The 24,835-nt window shown below is 38.1% G+C and overlaps 2 protein-coding genes across 13 annotated transcripts; both read left to right on the top strand.

Moving 5' to 3' along the window:
* Positions 1 to 6,576: 6,576 nt before the first annotated feature.
* On the top strand, positions 6,577 to 19,880 carry LOC126705719 (FACT complex subunit SPT16-like). 12 transcript variants are annotated; one of them, XM_050404888.1, is made up of 6 exons: positions 14,582 to 14,908; positions 15,202 to 15,306; positions 15,415 to 15,466; positions 15,668 to 15,765; positions 16,085 to 16,113; positions 16,327 to 19,880. In XM_050404888.1, the coding sequence occupies exon 6, from the start codon at positions 16,381 to 16,383 to the stop codon at positions 19,588 to 19,590; it is 3,210 nt and encodes a 1,069-aa protein (XP_050260845.1). In that variant the 5' UTR covers positions 14,582 to 14,908; positions 15,202 to 15,306; positions 15,415 to 15,466; positions 15,668 to 15,765; positions 16,085 to 16,113; positions 16,327 to 16,380; the 3' UTR covers positions 19,591 to 19,880. The 12 variants fall into 12 exon arrangements, with proteins under 12 accessions (XP_050260847.1, XP_050260845.1, XP_050260841.1 ...); XM_050404884.1 differs by having other exon boundaries at positions 15,714 to 15,765; XM_050404887.1 differs by having other exon boundaries at positions 15,238 to 15,306; positions 15,415 to 15,493; positions 15,714 to 15,765.
* Positions 8,044 to 10,029, top strand: LOC126705721 (60S ribosomal protein L13a-4). Its single transcript, XM_050404894.1, has 4 exons — positions 8,044 to 8,400; positions 8,506 to 8,622; positions 8,748 to 8,835; positions 9,699 to 10,029. The coding sequence occupies exons 1-4, from the start codon at positions 8,129 to 8,131 to the stop codon at positions 9,840 to 9,842; spliced, it is 621 nt and encodes a 206-aa protein (XP_050260851.1). The 5' UTR covers positions 8,044 to 8,128; the 3' UTR covers positions 9,843 to 10,029.
* Positions 19,881 to 24,835: the final 4,955 nt, after the last annotated feature.

Genomic DNA, 24,835 nt, shown 5'->3' on the forward strand with positions numbered 1-24,835 from the left:
AAGAAACACTATTTTTTATTTTTATGAAACAAAGAAGAAACACTCATGTCAATTGTTCATAATTCAATGTGATTGTGTAAATATTTTTGTATAGCCTGACTTTATTTTGTGTGGGTTTGGATTCGGCTGAAAGTCACGTTTTGCGTTTTGCGTTTTAACTTTTTTTTTTCCCCTACAGGTAGGGGACAAGAGCACTGTTTAGCATTGTTGAGCACTGTTCATACACTTTTTAGCACTGTTCACAGATTAAAAAAATATTAAAAATGGGTCTCACGGTACTATTTACACATTTAAAAATAATTTTGCTACAATTTTTTCAATTTTCAGTTTTTAGTTTCAACAAAAATAAGTTGTATCCAAACAGACCCTTTATGTGAAAATGAATAAAATCGTTATTAAATGAAAATTTAAACAAACTTAATTTCTACCTTTAAAACACTCGTTAACTTAATTTTTTTTTTTTAAATACTAAGTATTTTAACACACATACATACAAGAAGAGAAGGTTTAAAAGAAACTGATAGTGGTTTGTTAACTTAAACTGTGGGGCCCGATAGTTTATGGGCTAGGCCCATTTGCTCGTGGGGAGCCCGCAAGCCCAAGCTGAAGAAAGTCGTGGCCCAAGCTCAAAAGTATAAGGCCGAGGATGGCCCAGATATGCAGCCGAGGACGGCTTAGTCCTCGGCAAGCCTAAAGCTCCCTTGACAAAAGGGGTAAAAGAGAGCTATAAGAACAAATCCATAAGAAGATCTAAAATATCTCAAGACAGTTGTCCTTAATACCCTTCATTGATAAGACTTTACACCTAACAAAGCCTGATTTTTAGGCTTTATTAACAATCCCCAACGATTCTGGGATTAGATTGACGGGACAAATATCAGTCCTGGAAAAATTGACCCTACACGTGGACGAGGGATAACAAACGTAGGCTAGTATAAAAGGAAAGGTAAACTAATTAGGTAGAGATCCATCTCATTTCCTGCGGAAAAAGCTCCAGGGATGAGAATGACCGGATAATATATGTAAACCATCACGAAAAAGTCACCGCCGGATAACCGGAGAAAAACATTAGTGCTTCTTGGACCTGATCTGAGAAGCCCAATCCCACAAGTTATAAAACTGTGGGGCTTGGATATCCAGGCCGAAACCTTTTCTTATCTGAGTTCCTTAAAATCCGGTTTGGACCAACGCCCTGTGACCAAACGCTAGCCTTTTAAACCCACTCTCTACAAATTTTATTGTGAGGGATCCTTCACTTGCGAGCCCAACGTAATCGTTGGGCCGTTTGAGAATCGTGTCCCTACATAAACTTATGCATGAAAAATTAATGAATTATTATTAACAATATATTTCTTATTTTGAAAAATATATATTAAAACTTATAATTATTAAATATTTTTTTTTAATATTTATTATTGTTACTATTATTATTATTGATAGGATTAAATATGTATTATTACTCTAACATGTAACCACAGCATTCTCCAAAAAAAACAAAAAACATTAAACATGGACCCACAAAAAAAATCGGCTTAAAATAATTGCTTCGTGCGAGTATTTTAAGAATATCTAAAGAATATTGCGTTTGGTTAAAAAAAAAAAAAAAAAAGAAAAAAAAAAAAAGAAAAAAAAAAAAAATATATAATATTAGCTCTGTCGAAATGAAGAAAGAACTACAGAACCAGTGAAAACCTCTGTAGCTTTTTTCTTCTTGCTTTCTCGCTAGTAGCACATTTTCCCTTCCCATTCCTTGAGCTCGTCTCCCTCTTCCATTTCTTATTTCCAACCGTTCTAATTAAGTCTACCCCACACCCAAACCCAGCCCCATTATGGCATTATCTATCCTCCTTCCCGCCTTCCTTTTTTCTTTTCCAGAAACAGTCATCAAATCATCCTGCTATTCTCCCATTGTTCCGTCCTTTCTTTTCTTGTTCAACTACAGCATCCTCGTCCCCACCTCTTGCGATCATCATCACCCCGGCCGCCCTCCCATCGTCACCTTTTAAACTCCTCAGACCCCACTATAACCTGTCCTATGGAGGTTTCAAACCTCATCTCTTGAACTAAAAATTGCTCCTATCAAGACGCCCATCTAGAGCTCCCTCCAAAGTCCAAACCAATCTAGCCCAAAAACCTCCGGACTCATTCTCCTAGGCAAGCTAATAACATATATAACACTAGGCACTGCTGTAGTATCCGATGTTGTTACCAGAGCTTGGAGACCAGCATTCTCGATCCAAGTCAAGCGCATGGACAAGTGTGTGTTCATGTTCACCTTCCAGCATGAGGCTGACCTCCATAAAGCATACTAGAGAAAACCGTGGTCTATCCGTGGAGGCCACCTGATTCTCAAGCACTGGAGCCCTTCTCTAGCGTGGCAAGAAGTTTCCTTTTCATCCTCCACATTCTGGGTCCAAATACTTGGTCTCCCAGACCTTTGGAAATCTAAAGATAATCTCCTGAAGATTAGTGCAAAAGCCAGCAACGTGGTGGAAGTGGACTTAGCAGGAGAGCAAGGAAGTAGCCAGAAAAGATTCACTGGTGTGCAAATTGATATAGATATAAGCCGACCTCTCATGCCAGGAGTTTTCCTTCCTAGGGCCAACCTACCAGAACTTTCAATTGGTTTGAAATTCGAAAAGCTTGCAGATGTGTGCTATGGATGCGACATTATTGGACATGAGCTCCAAACATGTAAAGATGACATTTTCAGACGCAAAAATCCAGTTGATTATGAGTTTAGAGCCTCGGGCCCTTGGCTGAGGGCAGAAAACAACAATATTTTTGTTGGAGTATGTGTGTTTCAAACTCTTAAACTATGCTTGTGTCCTATATTGGTTAGAAATGAATATCATATAGGCTTATAAACCATTGCACATCTTAAGTGATAACTTGATAGATAATGGGCTAAGAGTTGGAGTTGGGCTTGGGTTGGACTTAAGCTAGTCTCTATCTCTCTTGGGCCTCAGTTCTTTTCCCTTTCTTTTGTGTTTAGCCCATTTTGATTTTGTCCGTTGGGCATTAAATGAGCAGCCCGTTGGGGCATTTAATGTGCAGCCCGTTGGCTTGCACAGTGACTGTTACATGCAGTCCTTCAGCCCTCACATTAGTTAGTATATAAAACCCTATATTCCCCTCTTTAGCTCTTAAGTTTTTCAGCTACAGCAGCCACCTTCTCCCTCTGTTTTTGCTCTGTTCTTTTTTGCTCATCTCCGTTAAAAATTTCAGCATCAATTTTTAGTTTTAAGAAAAGGCAAATTAAGGTTGTTCCTAGTTCTTCTTACTTGAGTATGTGATCAACTTGAAGAAATTACTATAGTCTAATCTTGGGGGGTTGTTCGGCCAAGAGAGTCATTCACACAGAGTTCTACTCCGGGTGGCACGAATCAACCTTTAAAGACAACGCATTTTGCGTGATTCTATAGTTTGTGAGATCTTTCTAACTCTATCTATTTATTTTTGTCATTGCTAATTTTTTAGGATTTATATTGTTGAATCAAAACTTGTTTATTTAGTCATATTTTCCAACAATTTTTACAAAGGCTTTTGTTGTACCCAATTGCTACCCCCACCCATTGGAAGTAGTTGAAATATCACCCACTTAGTCTAAAACCGGCGCTTCCCTGGGATCAAGCTCAACCAGCAGATCGGTAGACCACCCAAACCATGTCCTGTCCATGACAAAATGTCCTTTCGAGGATCACTCACTCAAGGACGCACAAACGGCCAACCGTGACGTGTCAATGCAGTACCACCCCAAGACCCGTAGTAGTGCTACTGAGCAAGGGACCCTTTGTGAACAGTCTGTTAGCTTATCCTAACACGTCAACCTCTTCCCTCTTATCTCTTTGACCCCCGCAAATAGCCACACTAGCCGACAGCCCAATACCTTCCCACCCATACATCAAAGGAATATCAAAATGGAAGTCCAAGCCTAACCATTCCACCAGGATTCGAAAGACATCAAATAAGCCCAAGTCCAAATAACTTAACTAAGTTAGACATATACACTCAACAACCTGACCCTTCCTCCCATAAACATATCACAAACCATTCTCCAATCTCAGCCCCTTGGGCAAAATATTACTTTTTTAAGGAAAATTATAGGAGAATAACATGCGAGTGAAGTTATTTAGTTATGTAGACTCTTTTTTAAACTCGAGTGTTAACTCAAAATCGAGTTTAGCAAACTAGATTTTCAATTTGTTATACAACGTCAGAATGCCATACAACCTAAACTAATTGAAATTTGAGTTTGATAAACTTGATTTTAGGTTAGAACTCAAGTTTGACAAATTTGAGATCTAAGAAGAGTTTACATAGCTAAACGATAATGTATTTAAACAACAGTTTTCAATTTTTTTTGAAAATACGTGTGAGTGAAAAAGTGCATGAAAATACATGTAATATTGTTTAAAAACTGAAAACATACGTTTAAACGCATGTAACAAACGGCCCAAATAACTTCATCACCATCATGCTTCTACCTAAAATTGTCATTAAAAACTACTATTCAGCAAATTTTGCCCAACCCCTTCTTATGATCCAGGCATCTCCAATCCCTTCAATTCACAACTCCTTCCTCAAATCCTTACAAAACCTATCCTCCAACAAAAGAGAAAAGTCACCAAAAAAGAATTTGCTCTATTCGCAAAGAGATTAAAGGAAATATGTGACACCCCTGAAGCAATTTTCTCTGACCTCGAGACCATCACGATCATTCCTCAAGTCAAGCTTGAACACTCCATCCAAGAGGAAAGGCACAAATCAAAAGGTCAAGGCCAAATCACGATCACAGGTGAGTATTCCAGTCTGTACTTTTGTTTCAATAAGCATAATCTCCCTCTGTATCGAGTCTATTTGTAAGGGAGATTATTTAGCATATATAAACCCATTTCCAAAAGCTTCAAAACGTCAACTTTTTACCTTTTTTACTCAACCTTCAACGTTTATCATCTTTATTTTCTTAATCTTTAGCTAGTTTCTCTCACTCTTCAATCTTTACTAATCTCTTTGATCCAAATAACATGCAACAAAAAGCCACACTCAGCGTTCATATTTTCACATTTTGGATCAGTTTTAGTGGCCCAACTGATCACTTTCCCCAGTCAAATCGATGATCTGCATATGGGTTCTTCTTCTTCAACAAAAAGTAATCTTTTTTTGTGAAATTCAATCAATTCTCTATCTGGGTTTTGCTAGTTTTGATTAGATTTTTCAGACTTTGAGCTTCGGGTTTTTTGAAAAAATAACTATAAAACCCAAACTATATTATTAGTTAGGTAACGTTTGAAACTAATTTGGTTTCTAACAATTCGAGTCCAGAGGACTCGATTTTGGGGAGTTAAGACGTCCACGTAGGCCTGGAAATCGAGTTCATTGGACTCGGTTTCTGTACGTGGAAATCGAGTCTAATGGACTCGGTTTCTGTACATGGAAATTAAGTCTAATGGACTCGATTTTCATTCATGGAAATCGAGCCCAAAGTACTCGGTTTTCTTCGTTCAGCACATGGACATGAAATCACCAAGGAAGAGAACACTCACATGCTCTGTTTTACTCTCCACAAAACAGAGCATGTGAGTAGAGAGTAAGAAAATGAGAAGAGTGGTGGCTAACAGAGCATGTAGGTTTTGCTTGCTTTGTTTTATCCAACATGTCGTCCCTAAGGAATGTTGTTAATAGACGAGCTCATAAGGAGTGAGCTCAACCGTAAGTCTCACCAGAAATAATAATTTCTTTTTATATTGTACCCTTTCAAATATATATAAATATTTTTTCATTTTCATATCCAGACATGCAAGGAAAAAATTCAGGCTTCTTGAAAAACACAAGGACTATGTTGAGCATGCACAAGCATTTCACAAAAAGGAGGATACTTTGCGGGTAAGTGTTCTTGCTTCTTATTTAGCTGGTAGTCAAACTCTCAAATACATAATGGGGTTGTTTTGTAAATGGGTTTTTTTTTTTTTTTTTTTTTGCTCTACAGAAACTTAAGGAGAAAGCAGCTTTTAGAAACCCAAATGAATTTTACTTCAAAATGATCAAAACAAGAACTGTTGATAGAGTCCATAAATTATAGTTATATTTGAATGGGATTTTGATAAGAAGAAAACCACTTTGTTAGCCACCACTCCTCTTATTTTCTTAATCTCTACTCACATGCTCTGTTTTGTGGAGAGTAAAATAGAGCATGTGTGTGTTCTCTTCCTTGGTGATTTCATGCCCGTGTGCTGAACGAAGAAAACTAAGTACTTTGGGCTCGATTTCCATGAACGAAAATCGAGTCCATTAGACTCAATTTCCATGTACAAAAACCGAGTCCATTAGACTCGATTTCCATGTACAGAAACCGAGTCTAATGAGCTCAATTTCTAGGCCTACGTGGACATCTCAGCTCCCCAAAATCGAGTCTTCTGGACTCGAATTATTAGAAACCAAATTAGTTTCAAACGTTGCCTAACTAATAATATAGTTTGGGTTATATAATTATTTTTTAAAAAAACCCTTGAGCTTCATGGGTGTTTTGGTGTTTCTCTTCTTAGGTAGCAGAAATGGTGGATCAGGGGCTTCACTTGGAAAATTAAAGATTTAATTGTGAATTATTAGCAACTTACCATTGCCTCTGCATCAATTATTTGCAAATCTTATAAGTGTTGCCCACAAAAGAAAAGTTTAGGATAAAACCAACATGTATTATCGGTATATATTAAGAGGATTCAAAAAGTTAGTTATTGCTTTTTTTCCTGTCAAAAATACCCCTAAATTAATTAACTAACAACTTAAAAATAGGGTTAAAATAGCAAATTGGAAAAAGAAAGTTAGTTATTATTTTTTTTACTGTAAAAAATACCCCTACCTAAAATTTAAAAATGGGGTTAAAATAGTAAATTGACAAAAATAATAAATTCTTACTTTTACGTTGATTTAAATTCCTACTTCTACTCACTAACTCCCTACATAATAGGATTATTCTTTTGTTAGTTTTAAAACTCCTACAATCTACAAAACTCACCCAACGTATTCATTTTTTTTTTTTTTTTTTTTTTTTTACTTCATCACGTTGTATTTGTTTCTTCTGTCCTCCTTTTTTTTCAATTATTTTTTAAAAAATTCCATTACACCCTTAGTTTTTTTTTTTTTTTTTGTTAGAATAAGTAGAAATCTCAAATTATAATAAATGCAAATTATTAATCTTTACCCAAAAAAGTAAGCGTGTGTTCAGAAGCTAGTTGTTGTTATTATTATTATTATTATTATTATTATTAGAGTAAATTTCACAAGCTAACCCTGAGGTTTGGGGTAATGTCAAGCAGGTCCACAACTTCTCAAAACTAACCAATTTGGTCCAAAGTACAACTTAATCCCTAAACAGACTTAACAGACGTTATTTTTTAACTCTCCCTTCTCTCTCTTCTTCTCTCTGACCCACTGTCGCCCTTGTGGTTTTGGCTTTGTCATCTTCTCTGACCCTTCTGTTCTTGACCGTTAGTCTCTTTCCTCCCTTTATTTGCATTCACTTTCTTGTTTCAATTTTTGGTTTTCAGTTGTTTTTTGTATCTGGGTTTTGGTTTTTGAATTGGTTTGATTTGAGTGGCTGTGACTGTAAATCTATGGTGGTTGGGCTCCTATTTATGGTTTTGGTTTGTGGTGGTGGGCTTTGTGACGATGGTGGTGAGGCAGTGGTTTTGGTCTCAACGAGTGGTGGTTGGGTCTATACACCAATCGGATTTTGGTGGTTGGGTGTCTTGCCGTCTGAGTTTTGGTGGTGGTTTGAGATAGAGTGAGAAGTGAGAAGAGAAGTTTCGGTCAGAGAGGGGAAGAGAGAGAAGGGAGAGTTAAAATATAACGTCTGTTAAGTCTGGGCAAGCACTGTAAGCCCAAGCCCATATGATCAAATACAAAACAAAACATTGTGCAAAATTAAAATTGGGCTTTGAAGTGGGTGGGTTGGGCCCATGGTGAACATGTATTAGCCGTCCGATCTGATCGAAAAAAACCCTAAAAAGGAAGAGCGCTTATATATATAAAAGGGTGGAACGTCCCGCCCCCTCAATAAGAAAAACTTCTCCGTCCCCAAACCCTTGCAGCCTCCTCACCTCAGAAACAAAAACTTCTCCACGCGAGAATGGTTTCCGGCTCCGGGATATGTTCCAAGCGGGTGGTGGTGGATGCCAGGCACCATATGCTTGGCAGACTGTCGTCGATCATAGCGAAAGAGCTCCTTAACGGCCAGAAAGTAGTGGTCGTTAGATGCGAAGAGATCTGCATCTCAGGAGGACTTGTTCGCCAGAAAATGAAATACATGAGATTCCTCCGTAAGCGTATGAATACTAAGCCTTCTCATGGTCCCATCCATTTTCGCGCTCCTGCGAAGATTCTATGGCGCACTATTCGTGGGTACGCATCGCATCGCATCAACACAACTCAATCTCTTTCTTTCTTTCTTTCTTTGTTTAATATATAATATGAGTTTTGATTATTATTATTATTATTTTTTTGTAGAATGATACCTCACAAGACGAAGCGTGGAGCCGCGGCGCTTGCTAGATTTAAGGCATATGAGGGGATTCCACCCCCCTATGATAAGATCAAGAGAATGGTTATCCCTGATGCTCTCAAGTCTGTTTCTTTCTCTCTCTCTCTTTTCATTTTTTTTTCTTTTCTTTTCTTTTCTTTAGTTTTCAAATGTTTTAATTAATTGTCTTGTGCTTTCTAAAAATAAAAAATATATATAATAAACACAGGGTTTTGAGGCTTCAGGCTGGACATAAGTATTGTTTGCTGGGCAAGCTTTCATCTGAGGTTGGGTGGAACCACTATGAGACTATTAAGGTCAGTCAGTCAGTCTTTTTGTTTAGACTTTCTAGATTTCTTTTGCCTTGTCAGATGTTCTGCTAATAATACATACATATGTGGCATAGTTTTACTTTTATATATAAGTTTCTTAATGCATTTTATCTACATTTAAAGCATAACAATTAGTACTATACTGTTCTTTGTGTCATGTTCCATAATATTTAATTTTATTGTGGATGATACTGGGAGATGACATTTTAAAGAGGTGTTTGCATTGTCTTTTAATGTGTTCTGTTGCTTTACATTTCCAATTCATGGTGGCACTGTTGTAGGTGCTTTGTTTTTTATTTTGGAAATTTTGAATAATCAAAAAAGAGGAATTCTCCTGTTGTTTGAGTCATCGTGAATAGTATTTTTTTGTTCATAATTTCCAATTACCCAACTCCAGTTTGAACTATGTTTTTCTGGGTTCAGTAAATTTCTTACGACTATTCTTATTTTAGATATTTGCATTTTTTCTCAACGATATCTTTAACCATATTGTAATAGCTTTGCTATTTGCCTTAATATGGGCATTTTCTTGGATATTGATATGTTATAATGGTTGTTGATTGATTCCCCAATTAAATGTCGATGCTGAGTAACTTATTGGATAATGTTTAGAAATATTAAGCAATATTTGAATCTCTTATTGCTGTGTTCGTGCTGGCATTTGTGTAATTGTCTATTTTGCTATTTGGATATATGTCTCACTTGTCTGAAAGTTTGACTATGAAGAATTTGCCAGGGTTAACATTGTCTGCATATTATGTAGTCATTATTAAGTGATTGTTCTTCTTTGACTAATTAATGGTTGTGTGAGTGCTTTCTAATGCTTGTGAATCTCTTTGCTCCTGCAGGAGCTTGAGAGGAAGAGAAAGGAGAGAGCTCAGGTTGCATATGAGAGGAAGAAGCAGTTGACGAAATTGAGGGTTAAAGCTGAGAAGACTGCTGAGGAGAAGCTTGGCCCCCAGCTTGAAGTTATTGCACCTATCAAGTATTAAGTTATTTATATTGAAAAAACCATGGGACAGCTGAGTTGCAGTTAAATTTCTTTAGTATTTTGTTACAATGTTTCTGTCCGCTTGTGCAGGGTACATCTGCCTAGCTGCAATTTTTCAAGTAGAAGATGTCATGTTATAAATTGTTATCTGACTTGGGTTTTCAAATTAGAAATGTTTGTGTCATTAATTGCCTCGTACTCCATGATACATTTTTTACTTAATTTGTGATGTCATTTGTATTTCTTTGTTTGTGTGGATTGGATGATAATATTTTCATGTTATTTCAAGTATGTTTACTTTTAGGGTGTGTTTGGAATGAAGTGATTGTTGTTGTTGTGGGGGGTGATTTTTGGAAGGGGCTGGGGCTGGGGAGGAGGTGCTGAGGAGAGGCTTTTTTTTTTTTTTGATGGGAGAGATTTTGTGTGATTGTGAACTAATAGAATGTCCTATATGATAGGAGGAAACCAAGTGCTGGTCAGCTGGTTTTTAAATTTTTTTTATTAATTATATAATACATTTAAATATATATTAAAAGAAGTAAGAACTAATAGCCATAGGATTTTATATTATATAATATATATGAAAGTATTAGTAGGAACCGAAGAATCAGGAAGTGCTCTAAACTCTAAAGGCTGATTTTTTTGTTAAGGAATTGCAATGGAACTAAACAGTAAACACTCTCTAGTCAGTAGTCATAGTCACCAGCCGCACCCAGGTCTTTTTACTAGACTTTGAAAATTTTTAATATTTTTCTACGAAGTACAAGTTGGACACGTTTATGGGTGGGAAGCATTTCACTTTTTTCTATGATATGAGTTATCATGTCAATTTGCAGAAGTTATCAGAAGTCAGAAGACTCAGAACTCATGTAAATTGCAGAGTATAGTGTTACACGTTTCCAATAAAGCATTCCACTTTATTTTAATGCAGTACAGCTGGTTTTTAAAAAAAAATTTATTAAATATATAATATATATTTATATATATATATAAAATATATGATAGTAGGACTACGGCCGGTTTTAAAAAAAATTTATTAAATATATAATATATTTTAAATATATATTAAATATGTGTGGGTTGGGTCGGGTCAGGTCTAGCAGGTTTATAATTTTATATACCAAATCCAACCTGACTTGCTATTAAAAAAAAATATTTGTAACTCAATCTAACTCACCAAGTCCTAAAAACTGACTTAATCTGGTGGGGTAGGTCGGGTCAGGGTTGGTGGGTTTTTTGCACACTCCTAGGAGAGACTGATTTTTTGGTAATTAATTTTCACCTTAACCAATTTTCCATCGTAACTAATACGTGATGATATATTTTTTGTGACCATTAGGTCATTTTTTGGTTTGTTTTACCGTAGGGAAAGCTTATGAGAACTATTGTTATTTTTACCCTTAATACCAACTAAATGTTTTAATTTTGACCTACTTGTTTTGAATTTTGCCCCATTTTGGCTTGTTTTGTATTGAGTCTTTTAACTATAATTTGTTTTTAATCAAGTTTTGATCAATCTCATCACTAGTTAGACTTGTGGAGTTTAGAATTTTTCACTTTGTAAGGTGAAGAAGTTGTTTTGGTGGATTTAAGGGGTGTATATTGGAAGGACTACCTTGAAAACAGATGAAATTTAATAGATTGAAGGACTAATAACTTGGAAACAAATGAAGTCAAAAGATTGAAAAGGAAAAAATTGCATATATAAAGTGTTTCATTTGTAACTTATTTTTTTAATCTTTTATGAACAGGTTAAGTTAGGGTACATAAAAAAGCACATAAAGATTGGAAAGAGCCTACCTTGAAAACTAATGGAGGTGAAAAGATTGGAAGAAGAAATGGAAATTAAAATATTGGAATAGAAAAAATGGAACTTAAATGCAAGGTTATGTAAAAAAGTTTCATTTGTAAATTAATATATATGATTTGTCTTATGAACAAGGTGGGAGTCTTATGAGCATGGTACATAAAAAGCACATAAAGCTTGATGCTAAAGAATCACACCCATTAATGATTGTAGAAAAAGCATTAAAGAGTATGTATGGGTAACCCACACAACAGCCCCAAAGGTTTTTTCTGAAATTGCAATACACCCAATACTTTTAGTATTGCAGTACCGTTTTCTGAAATTGGAGAGTAATGGAAATAATAGAGGTTTTTTTTTCTTTTTTTTTTTTTTTTTTTGAGAAGGGAAAATAATAGAGGTTGTTTCTTGACTTTTCAATAAAGATAGAGCTTCAAGTTTTAAAGCAGATTGTAAGTCATGGATTAAAATACTTGAAATCAAATCGTAATTCATGGATTTAGAATAACTAGTGAGAACTATGCATAGAACTTTGGAGTTTTATATATATATATATATATATATATATATATATATATATATAAAATGTAATAAGATTTTATTCTGCAAAGACTTTGGTATAATTTTATGATTTTCTTTTATTCTGTATTTTCTAGTGTTAATATTTGTGAATTTTTTAGTTTGAATTATATTAGGTGGCTTGTTTTTAAAACTTGTTGATATCCAAAAAACCATAACAAGAAGCCCAACTCAGGGAACTAGACCATGGGCCTTATGTGAAAATAAATGACCAATTATTCTATAAAGACACTCTTGTAAAAAAGGCAGAAGAACCATGAAAAATGGGGTAAAAACCTATTAGAAAATAAAGAGAGAAAATGGCCTTTGAATAACTAATAAGATGCAAATGACCCAAGAAAATGATCATTGAAAAGGGTCCTTGGAAAGTCTAGCAAAAATTGGGCAAGCCCAAAGGAGCCCACTAAGGAACTAACCACCAGGATCGAGTTCCTTAATAAGAGAAGAATGAATGAGATGCACCGTGCTCCAAAGGGTATTGAAACTTTGGAATTGAAATTGACTAATCTATAGGAAAAGATTCAAGGGACCTCGGTTAGAGGGAGAAAGCAAAAGAAGAAAGACGGTTGGGAGGCTTTCGGAGTTCACCCATCTCAAAAAAAAAAAAAAAAAAAAAAAAAAAAAAAAAAAAAAAAAAAAAACAAACAAACAAACAAACATGTATCCTACTTTCAAGAAAAAAAAGCTAATAAGAGAAGTTGTTATCAACCTAAGAAACCTTTGAAATGTCTCTTTCTCAACCTTGAAAAATGGGTAATTTCTTCGTTGAACTCAAATGGCATATGATTTACAACTTTCTATGAAGAGAAAATAATTAAAATACTTTTGGATGTGGGTTCCTAGAAAAACAAAACAAGAGTGGAAAGAGGACAAAAAGGCCCACAAGGCTCCTTCAAATTCATGGCAGGAAGCCGTGGTTGATCCAGCAGACTACACCGTTTCGAAGAATCAAACCATACCCACTATAAAAGAACATCAAAGCAAGGAGAAAGATGAGGAAAAACACTGAGCATTTAAGATTTGCACAGTATCAAGAAAAATAAACAAGAAACACTAGCCTAGGTCGAGGACCTTGAGAAAAAATAGTGTGAATAGAAATTTCAGCTTGTAGAAATACTTGGGAGCTCCACACTGATCTAAGGTCCAAGATTTCACAAGTTTTGTAGAGTCTCAAGGACCTACTTAAGTATGTGAAGTTTGTGATTTATAGGCTTTGTGGACTTTTTATCTAGACTTTCTACAAAAAAGAAGCATTGTAGAAAGTAAACCCTATACTTATAGAACTTGTATTTTTGAAAACCACATTGATCTAGGCTTCCAAGTCTCACAAGTCTTATGGATCCTAAAGGATCTATTGAAGCCCGTGGAACTTGGGATTTAAAGGTCTTGTGGTTCTAGGAACCAATATTTTGGGTTTCACAAATAAATAATAAAACCCATTAATATGTTTATGTCATTTGATTATGAGTTTAGAGCCTCGGGCCCTTGGCTGAGGGCAGAAAACAACGATATCTCTACAAAGGCTTTCGTTGTACCTAATTGCTACCCCCACCCATTGGAAGCAGTTGAAATATCACCCACTTTGTCTAACACCCGCGCTTCCCTAGGATCAAGCTCAACCAGTAAATCGGCAAACTGCCCCAACCTTGTCCTGTCCACGACAAAATGTCCTTCCCAGGATCACTCACTCAAGGACGTACAAACAGCCAGCCTTGATGAGTCAGTGCAGTACCACCCCAAGACCTGTAGTAGTGCTACCGAGCAAGGGACCCTTTGTGAATAGTCTGTTAGCTTATCCTAACACGTCAACCTCTCCCCTCTTATCTCTTTGAGCCCAGCAAATAGCCCACACTAGCCAACAACCCAATACCTTCCGACCCATACATCAAAAGAATATAAAAATGAAAGTCTAAGCCCAACCATTCCACCCGGATTCGGAACACATCAAATAAGCCCAAATCCAAATAACTTAACTAAGTCAGACATATATGCTCAACAACTTGACCCTTCCTCCCATTAACATATCACAAACCCTTCTCCAATCTCAGCCCCTTGGGCAAAACTTGCTAAATAATACTTTTTATGGAAAATTTTAGGAGGAAGTATGTGAATGAAGTTATTTTGTTACATGGACTCTTTTTGAAACGTGAGTTTGTCAAATTTAAGTTTCAATTCAAAATTAAGTTTAGCAAACTTGAGTTTTAATTTGTTATACAACGTCAGAGTGCTATGCTACCTAAACTAATTGAAATTTAAGTTATTTTATTTTATTTTATTTTTATAAACTCAATTTTAGGTTAAAACTCGAGTTTGCAAATTTTTGTTCTAAGAAGAGTCTACGTTGTTAAATAACTTCACCATCGTGCTATCTACCTAAAATTTCCCTTAAAATCTACTATTGTGCAAATTTTGCCCAGCCCCTTCACATGATCCAGGCATCCCCAATCCCTTCAATTCACGACTCCTTCCTCAAATCCTTACAAAACCTATCCTCCCACAAAAGAGAAAAGTCACCGAAAAAGAATTTGCTCTATTCGCAAAGAGATTAAAGGAAACATTTGACGCCCCTGAAGCAGTTTCCTCTGACCCCGAGACCGTCACGATCATTCCTCAAGTCAAGCTTGAACACTCCATCCAAGAGGAAAGGCACAAATCAAAAGGTCAGGGCCAAGTCACGATCACAGGTGAGTATGCCAGTCAGTACTTTTGTTTCAATAAGCATAATCTCCCTCTGTATCAGTCTTTTTAATGACATTGGAGTTTAGCAAAAAAAAAAAAAACTGCAGAACCAGTGACTGCAGAAAAACCAGACCCCTACCATATATAAACCCATTTCCAAAAGCTTCCAAACGTCAACTTTTTACCTTTTTACTCAACCTTCAACGTTTATCATCTTCATTTTCTTAATCTTTAGCTAGTTTCTCTCACTCTTCAATCTTTACTAATCTCTTTGATCCAAATAACATGCAACGAAAAGCCACACTCAGCGTTCATATTTCACATTTTGGATCAGTTTCAGAGGCCCAATTGACCACTTTCCCCAGTCAAATCGATGATCTGCATATGGGTTCTTCAACAAAAAGTAATCTTTTTTGTGAAATTCAACCAATTCTCTATCTGGGTTTTGCTAGTTTTGATCAGATTTTTCAGACTTTGGGCTTCATGGGTGTTTTGGTGTTTCTCTTCTTAGGTAGCAGAAATGGTGGATCAGAGGCTTCATCTGGAAAATTAAAGATTTAATTGTGAGTTACTTTGCTGATTTACATATGGTATTGCAATCCCTCTAACTCAAAGTTGAGATTTTTTAAAATCTGATCTATTATCTGAAAATATTAGGGATATGCTCTAAAAAAAATTCAATTATTAATTATTTTTTCAAAAAAAAAAAAAGTTGGTAGCTATTTTTATTTCTTAAATTATTCTTATTATTTATTATCATGTAGGTTTTGATCCGTAGAAGTTGATCTAATATGGGATTTGTTTGATCAGGAGGAGGGGATGCAGGGCCTTTGCCACAGAGTAGGCAAACCAGTGTAACTCTGTAAGTTCTTACTTTGTTCTCTCCCTGTTCTCTGCATATGTTTAATTGCTATGTTTGTTTCCCTAGAAATGGTGGAAAGGAACGAAAAAAAATGTAAAACTTTAAGTTTTAAGAGTTTTTGATTGTTGAGGAAGACAAAAATTTGAAGGTACTACTTTACTTCAGAACTTTGACGATGGTTGACTTTGTTTTTCCTTTGGAATTAGAAGAACATGATGCCAGGAATACTGTTGTGTTTCTTAATTATTACCATAAACCTAAAAGGAGGGTTATATGTGAAATGATTTCTAATTGCTCCTTAACTTTAATTTCCATGCAGGTACTACCAAAGGAAGCAAATTCGATGATGTAATTTCTAATTGCTCCTTAGCTTTAATTTCCATAGTGGTTCTATAATTCAATTCTTAGTTACTTAAATGACAACAAATTTGATACTCGTTCTAGCTTTATCTTGTTATGTGCCATTTAAAAAAAAAAATTCATTCTATATATGGCAGAAAGCCTAATAGAATAAGTTTTCAGAGTGGAGCAAACTGACAGAGATTTATTATTTCTCAACAGTTTATGCTGATTAGAATGCTGGCTCAATAGTCAAAACATATCAGAAGTATATCAATGGCAGAACATAGGAATGGTAATGTCAAAAATACAAATGGCAAGGCATCAGCAGCCACCAATACATATACCATCAATCTGGAAAACTTCAGTAAGCGGTTGAAAATGTTCTATTCTCATTGGAATGAATACAATGGTGATTTATGGGGTGCTTCAGATGCCCTGGCTATAGCAACACCTCCAACTTCTGAAGATCTACGTTACCTGAAATCGTCAGCTTTGAACATCTGGTTGGTTGGTTATGAATTCCCAGAAACAATTATGGTCTTCACAAAGAAGCAGATCCATTTCTTGTGTAGCCAGAAAAAAGCTTCTCTCCTCGATGCTGTGAAGAAGTCTGCAAAAGAGGCTGTGGGTGTTGAAGTTGTGATGCATGTGAAACCCAAAAATGATGATGGGGTTGGACTAATGGATAATATATTTGAAGCTGTCAGTGCTCAGCCAAACTCCAATGGTCATTCTCCTGTTGTTGGACATATAGCAAGAGAGGCTCCTGAAGGAAAGCTTTTGGAGACATGGGCTGAAAAGTTGAAAAATGCGAATTTTGAGCTAAGTGATGTAACAAATGGGTTCTCAAGTTTGTTTGCTGTCAAAGACAATACAGAGCTTACAAATGTAAAGAAAGCTGCATTCTTGGCTTCATCAGTGATGAGAAGTTTTGTGGTTCCAAAACTTGAAAAGATTATTGATGAGGAAAAGAAGGTTTCCCATTCTTCATTGATGGATGACACGGAGAAGACCATCTTGGAACCTGCAAGAATTAAAGTCAAGCTGAAGGCTGAGAATGTTGATATTTGTTATCCTCCAATATTTCAGAGCGGAGGAGATTTTGACCTGAAACCAAGTGCTTCCAGCAATGATGACAACCTTTACTATGATTCTACCAGTGTGATTATATGTGCAATCGGATCCCGATACAACAGCTACTGCTCAAATGTTGCTCGAACTTTTCTGATTGATGCCAATGCGAATCAGAGCAAGGCTTATGAGGTTCTCCTCAAGGCACAAGAAGCAGCCATTAGTACTTTGAAATCTGGGAACAAGGTCAGTGCTGCATATCAAGCAGCGCTTTCTGTAGTTGAGAAGGATGCTCCTGAATTGGCTGCAAACTTGACTAAAACTGCAGGAACTGGAATTGGCCTTGAGTTTCGTGAGTCAGGGCTTAGTCTTAATGCCAAGAATGACCGCGAATTTAAACCAGGCATGGTTTTCAATGTCTCCCTTGGATTTCAGAACTTGCAGGCAGAGACCAAAAACCCAAAGACCCAGAAATTCTCAGTGCTGCTAGCCGATACAGTTATTGTTGGTGAAGAGGTTCCAGAGATAGTGACTGTATCAAGTTCTAAAGCTGTGAAGGATGTAGCTTATTCATTCAATGAGGATGATGAAGAAGAAGATGAGCGGCCAAAAGTCAAATCTGAGACTAGAACCAGAGGGACTACCTTATCTAAGGCAACACTTAGATCAGACAACCAGGAGATGTCAAAGGAGGAGCTACGAAGGCAGCACCAGGCTGAACTTGCACGCCAGAAAAATGAAGAAACTGCTAGGAGGCTTGCCGGAGGCGGTTCCATTTCAACGGATAATCGTGGTGCTGGGAAGACAATAGGTGATGTGATTGCATATAAGAATGTTAATGATCTGCCTCCTCCAAGGGGTTTGATGATTCAAATTGATCAGAAGAATGAAGCCATCCTATTGCCAATTTATGGAACCATGGTTCCTTTCCATGTAGCCACTGTGAAGAGTGTGTCCAGCCAGCAGGACAGTAACCGTAATTGCTATATCCGTATAATCTTCAACGTACCTGGCACCCCTTTTAGTCCTCATGACTCTACCACCCAGAAGTTTCAAGGGTCAATTTATCTCAAGGAAGTTTCATTCCGCTCTAAGGACCCAAGGCATATCAGTGAAGCAGTACAGCTGATCAAAACCCTTCGCCGACAGGTAGCCTCCAGGGAGTCCGAAAGAGCTGAGAGGGCCACTTTAGTTACTCAGGAAAAGCTGCAAGTTGCAGGAGCCAAATTCAAGCCTATAAGATTGTCTGATCTATGGATTCGTCCTGCATTTGGTGGTCGGGGAAGAAAGTTGACTGGTTCACTAGAAGGCCACACAAACGGGTTTCGATACTCTACTTCAAGGCCTGATGAACGTGTGGATGTTATGTATAGAAACATCAAACATGCATTTTTCCAGCCATCAGAGAAAGAAATGATCACCGTGTTACACTTTCATCTGCACAATCACATTATGGTGGGAAACAAGAAGACCAAGGATGTGCAATTTTATATTGAGGTAATGGATGTGGTTCAGACACTAGGTGGTGGAAAAAGATCTGCTTATGACCCGGATGAGATTGAGGAAGAGCAGCGTGAGAGGGATCGAAAAAATAAAATCAATATGGACTTCCAAAACTTTGTGAACCGAGTAAATGATCTGTGGGGTCAACCTCAATTCAAAGCGCTTGACCTTGAGTTTGATCAGCCCTTAAGAGAGCTAGGCTTCCATGGGGTACCTCACAAAGCCTCAGCTTTCATTGTCCCTACTTCAAGCTGCCTGGTTGAACTGATAGAGACACCATTTGTGGTAATAACTTTAAATGAGATTGAGATTGTTAACCTGGAGAGAGTTGGTCTTGGGCAGAAGAATTTTGATATGACTATTGTATTCAAGGACTTTAAAAGGGATGTTTTCCGAATAGACTCTATCCCTTCAACATCACTAGATGGCATCAAGGAGTGGTTAGACACTACTGACCTGAAGTACTATGAAAGCAGGTTGAATCTCAACTGGCGACCTATATTGAAAACTATCACTGATGATCCAGAGAAGTTCATAGAGGATGGTGGATGGGAGTTCTTGAACATGGAGGTCAGTGATTCAGATTCTGGGACAGAGGAGTCAGACCAAGGGTATGAGCCTTCAGATGTACAGTCAGATTCAGGATCGGAGGATGAGGATGCCAACAGTGAGTCATTGGTTGAGTCAGAGGATGATGAGGACGAAGACTCTGAAGAAGACTCAGAGGAGGAAGGAAAGACATGGGAAGAGTTGGAGAGGGAAGCAACCTATGCAGATAGAGAGAAAGGGGATGACTCGGATAGCGAGGAGGAGAGGACAAGAAGGAAGATGAAAGCTTTTGGGAAGGCTCGGGCACCTGACAAGAGGAATCCTGGTGGCCACCTTCCAAAGAGGACAAAATTAAGGTGAATGTAAGGTCTCAACGACAGCATTCCCCAAAGAAATCCTGGTGGACACCTGGAGAGAGTTGCTCTTTCCCTTTGTTTATCTTATGGGGCAGCATCAGCACCAGCAGTAGTTGTAGTTATACAACTTTGTGTACGAACAACTTCACTTTGAATGTGTTTTAAAAAGGTTCTAGTCGGTTTTGTTTTTTCACCTTTTCATTGCGTTTTGTAAAACCTTGTTTAATTACTTTCTGCTTGTAAAATAGTGGGAATTAAATATTATTAATAAGTTATACTTTCAGACTTTCTGTATATGTTAAATGTGTTCACCTCCACTGTTGATCTGCCTCCAAGTTCCCACTATTTGGCATTCACTGGACCAATGATTTCCCTAACTATTTCTGGGATTAGTAGAACCTACAGCTAGATATTAGTAAGAGAATACAGGTTCAGATGCTTGGGGTATGCTGTATCAGATTGCCTGGCCTTTGGATATGCTATATGAGATAGCTGAATTTTGTGTCCTATGAGCTCCTTGTGAACTCATTTCTAGAAGAATTATCGTTTCATACTTTCATAAATATGGAAATACACACAGATGACCTTATACTGTTTGCTATTTGGTATCTTAGCAAATAAGTCTGGAAGGAAATCAATCAGCAGAACGAATAAAACTTTGATTGCCAATCCTCGGCTGCTTGACATTCTGAGAGTAAGCATATGAAACGTTTTTCAACCCCCCAAGAAAAGGGAGTCAAGAATATATAAGAAAATGTCACGTTCTTACAAAATTGCAGATTAGCTTGTATAATCAGTTAGATAATTTGATGAACATATTTTACATGACATCTACCAAGCTCACTGTAGTTGGCATTTGCATTAAACAGAAACTGTTGCCATCGAAAAGTGGCGTAGCTGATGAATTCAGTGCTTACTCTACTTGATCTAGTCAATAGTTATGTGAATGTGTTGCGGCATTCATAAGAACTTGGTAAGAAAGTACCGATGCCATGCTAAAATTGAATGTTATTAAAAATAAATTAAAGGGCTAATTTTTGTAACAATATACTCTGATTAATGCAGATCCCAAAAGAAAAAGTCTGAATAATAACTTCTTTAGCTACAAGTAAAATTTTTCCTTTCCTAGTACAGGTCCTTTTCCCCCCTGAAATGAACTTCAGGAAAGGATATTATAATCTAGCAAAGAATCCTTAAGCTTGATCAAAGGGAGTGTCACTTCCAGTACACGATCTTCGCATGCTCGTAACGATACCTGCATAGAAAAGAGAGAAGACCTAACAGAGAGCACCGGTGTGGTGCCGGCCGAATACCCTCCGAATGTCAAGTTAGAATTATTCTCACAACTCTAGAGTGCTAGAGAATGGTAAATTATGCGTACCTTGATTTATGAGGGTATTGGGGCTTTTATAGTAGTAGAAGGTTGACCTCTCCTCCTTGGTGTAGAGTCTTTTCCTCATAGGAATCCTTTTGAATAGCCCTAAACGTGATGAACAAGACATTTCCTTATAGAGAAGATATTCATTAATGCGCGTATCTTCCAGAATCCTTTTTGTGCTAGAATTCCTATTTGCCTTGGGATCCTACAGTGGTTAAGTGTGTGTCGCAAGTATTTCCATCTAGGACTTCTGGTTGCCACGTGGGTGCTTACGTGGGCGCTTGATCCGTCTTGTTGCATCGGTTTATGCAAGATATGTCCATAACAGACCTCTGCACATTTGGGCTCGCCCTCTATCTGCCCTCGGACGTGGATCCGTCAGGCCCACTTTATGGAGATCCGTCAACCTAGATTTTTGCCTTCTTCAGTTGCCCCCTCACCCCATGGGTTCGTCATCTTTGAGTGGAAGGACCCGTGGGGTGACGGTTCAAGGTTCAGGGGATGACAGTTCAAAGGTTTGTGAGTCGACAGTTTCAATATGGATGTCGTGAATTGTGCCAACCCCTGATAGGCTGTCCGAAAGCCATTTATGATGTGTGACATGTGTCGCTCTTTCATTGGATCTTATCTCAGATCGAAGCGTCGCTTCTAGGGGTGTCCACGGGTCGGTTCGGGTTGAGTTTGTGCCTAACCCGAGATCGACCCGATAGAATCGGGTTGAGAAAATCCTGATCCACCGCCAACCGGCAAGGGAGTCGGATCAGCATGGTCGGTTTTGAGCTGGAAACATGGTTGGTTCAGTCGGAACCGTCCACAGTGAAAAATCTAGTCAAAATAGTTGATTTCAGGCGAAAAAAAGCCAAATCCGGGGGAGATCTAACCAGATTTGGTGAGATCTCGCTAGATCCAGTGAGATTTCACTAGATTTGGACGAAATATCACTAGATCTACTTGATAAGTCGCTGAAATATGAAAATTTGTTGCCAGAATCTGAAAATTTGAAGTCGGAATTTGGAAATTTGAGGTCGGAATCTGGAAAAACTCGCCACATTCTGGAAATTTCTGTTAGATTCTGGAAATTTTTTGCTAGAAATTCTTAGTAATCGATCGAATTAGGTTTTTTCAGGTTTTGGAGAGGAAAACCGAGACCGACCCGCCAGAGTCGATTTTTGGAACAAATGACCCGTTGTCGACCGGTGACTTGATCGGGTCAGCCGGTTTTCGGGTCGGATCCAGTCGGAACCTTCGGGTGAGTCGAGTCGTCGGATTGGATGGACAGCCCTAGTCGCTTCGTCTTTCGTGCACTTCCTCTATTAATATCAAACTCCTTCTCCTCTCATTTCTCTACTTTTCGCTGAAACGCACTGTCAGAGCACTTCCGTCATACTTGTCAAAGAACACTCTGTTTAGTTTCTGCATCCGTCATCATCAACCTTCATCCGTTCTCTTGCTAACTTGGTAAGTACTCTCTTTTTCACAAGTTTCTCTTATCCCCGGACATACTCTTTTTATTTTTCTAGAAGTTATACACCTGTCACTCCTTCTAGACCCGTCAGAGTCTTAGGTTTTGTTGTCATGTGTAGGCAATGTCTAGTGCGTCAAGTAACCAGTCAGTTGTCCGTGACGGGACGGATTACGAGGAAGTATACCCGTCAGGTCACAAAGACCAAGAGAGTCCAAGCAAAGAGAGGAGTCCGTCCGCCTTTTCCTCATCCTCAACAAATGAGGATATGGAGATGGCTGACCCAGAGGTTTTTGATGATGTTAAGGAACCAATAAAATCCGTTGTAAGTGCTGATGGACTTAGGGAGTTCATCATGCTATCGGAGTGGACGGTAAATAATTTTAGATCCACCATTAAGGAGAAACACTTCAACACTTTTAGGGACAATTTTCAAATTCCAGATAACATCCCCATCTGTCTGCCCTATAAGTCGGAGAAATTCTACTATGAAGGGGTAGAAGGTGTCGGGGTGTATGAATAGATGCTAAAGGTAGGACTTAGGTTTCCATTAAGCTCCCTTCACCGTGAGCTTCTTAAATACCTGGGCCTGTCTGTCAACCAAGTTTCCCCAAACGCCTGAAGGGTCTTTTTAGCAATGGAGGTCCTATAAGGTGCTATGTAAAATGGTAAGAGAAGGCTGACGGTGCGGGAATTCCTTCATTACTACCGTCCAGATGAAATAGACAAATCAAAAGGGATGTATAGTTTTGTGCCTAGGAGTTCGTTGTTGAAAGTTATATTTGAAACCCTAGACTCTAATAAGGATTGGAAGAGCCGTTATTTCTTCCTAGAAGGTGATGAGTGGATGTGTTGTCTAGGGGATACGGAACATATGCCCGTCGATATGACTTGGGGCATATTGCCTCCGTCCAATATGCACCCCTCCTAGTGTGTGAATTCTTTATTACCGTTCAGTTTATTACAACATTTTTAATCGTCTTCTTCTTTGCAGTTAGACATCGTCCACAAGTTGAACTTGAGGATTTCAGCTTCCTTGAGAGAATTTTTGCTAAGACTAAGCCAAAAGAAAGGACTTGGGCGAAATTAGTTACACTTAATACCATCCATTGGTATTGTGACGGACCTAAACCAACACCAGTAGCCATCAAGTACGACGCCAAAATTCATAGACGTAAGTCTGTCGTTCTCGTTCTATTTGAACAATTTTCTTTTTTTATCTTTAGTAATTAACTTCATCCGTCCACCTTTACAGAAATAGACGATGCTAAGAGGAGGGCAATGATCAAGGCGCAAATTGCCAAGAAAAAGGAGACCGGTGACGTGGCTCCCAAGCAACCCGTCCACAAAAAGGAAGCAGCTGCCTAAAGGGAACCGTCCTGCCAAGAAACCCAAAGTCCCTTTGGAGCCCATTGTAGGGCTAATGGCTGAGGGTGTGAAGACAGTCACCCCAATAAAGCACGGGGCTGGCAAAGGCCCTATGAAGGCTTCGTCCACCAATCAAGAGAAGCCGCCCGTTCTCCTCCGTGAAGACTCTAAATATGCCTTGGAGCAGCTTTCGTCCATCATGTCGTCGGAGGATTATGAGGACTTGGGCAATCACTCCATGGAAGCCATGGGGGAGACGTGTCTTTTTGCAATTGCTCAGGTAATCCTGCTCATCGACTTTCAGTTCATCCTTTCCACTTGGTTTTCCATCTAACCTTCCTTTTTTCTTGTGTTTCAGGCCACAATTATGATGAAAGGGCTGATGGGACGGTGTCTTACCCACGAGACAGCCTTGGAGCGCATACGGGCAAAGGCAGAGCTGACGAAGGATGAACTAAATCAGCTCCAAAATTGGAAATCCAAAATGGAGAAGAAGTTTGCACATTTGGAGAGGGTGAGAAAAAAGCTTGAGCAAAAGACGAAGAAGGCTCTTAAGGATAAGGATAAGGAGGTCCGGGACCTGAAGGATCAGCTCCGTCAGGCTAAGGAGGTGGTGATACGCGAGTACCGTGACTCCGACACCTTGCTGTCCGAGCTCGGAGATTCTTATCTACAGGGTTTTGACGACGCCCTCCATTAGGTTAAGAAGGCCTACCTTGACTAGGATGTTTCAAACATTAAAGTTGAAGATCAAGCTCAAACCTCCGTCATGCCTGTCGCCTCAGAGAACACTGACGATCTTTTTGCTGACAATGCAACTCAAGGCGATGAAGAGTCAGCCCAGGCACAGAATGCCTAAGGTCAAGTCCAAATTGTGCCTGATGACACCTGTCAAGAGAAGGATGTAGACCCTTAGGAGTAGTGTTTTTTTTTTTTTTTTTTTTTGTAAATTGGGAGAACAATCTTTAATTTTATCCGTCATTACATTATCTATGTCAAACAATTTCCCTTCAAGGGTTGTATATTTCAATCTGCCCATTT

This window comes from Quercus robur, chromosome 11, assembly GCF_932294415.1.
Source record: "Quercus robur chromosome 11, dhQueRobu3.1, whole genome shotgun sequence".
Taxonomy (NCBI): domain Eukaryota; kingdom Viridiplantae; phylum Streptophyta; class Magnoliopsida; order Fagales; family Fagaceae; genus Quercus; species Quercus robur.

What these genes read in the sequence shown, in the direction of transcription:
- LOC126705719 (XM_050404890.1), top strand. Translation starts at nt 16,381, where the DNA reads ATGGCAGAACATAGGAATGGTAATGTCAAAAATACAAATGGCAAGGCA.
- LOC126705721 (XM_050404894.1), top strand. Translation starts at nt 8,129, where the DNA reads ATGGTTTCCGGCTCCGGGATATGTTCCAAGCGGGTGGTGGTGGATGCC. An exon ending in GTTATCCCTGATGCTCTCAA is followed by an intron (nt 8,623 to 8,747) that starts GTCTGTTTCTTT and finishes TAATAAACACAG; the next exon opens with GGTTTTGAGGCTTCAGGCTG. An exon ending in ACCACTATGAGACTATTAAG is followed by an intron (nt 8,836 to 9,698) that starts GTCAGTCAGTCA and finishes TTGCTCCTGCAG; the next exon opens with GAGCTTGAGAGGAAGAGAAA.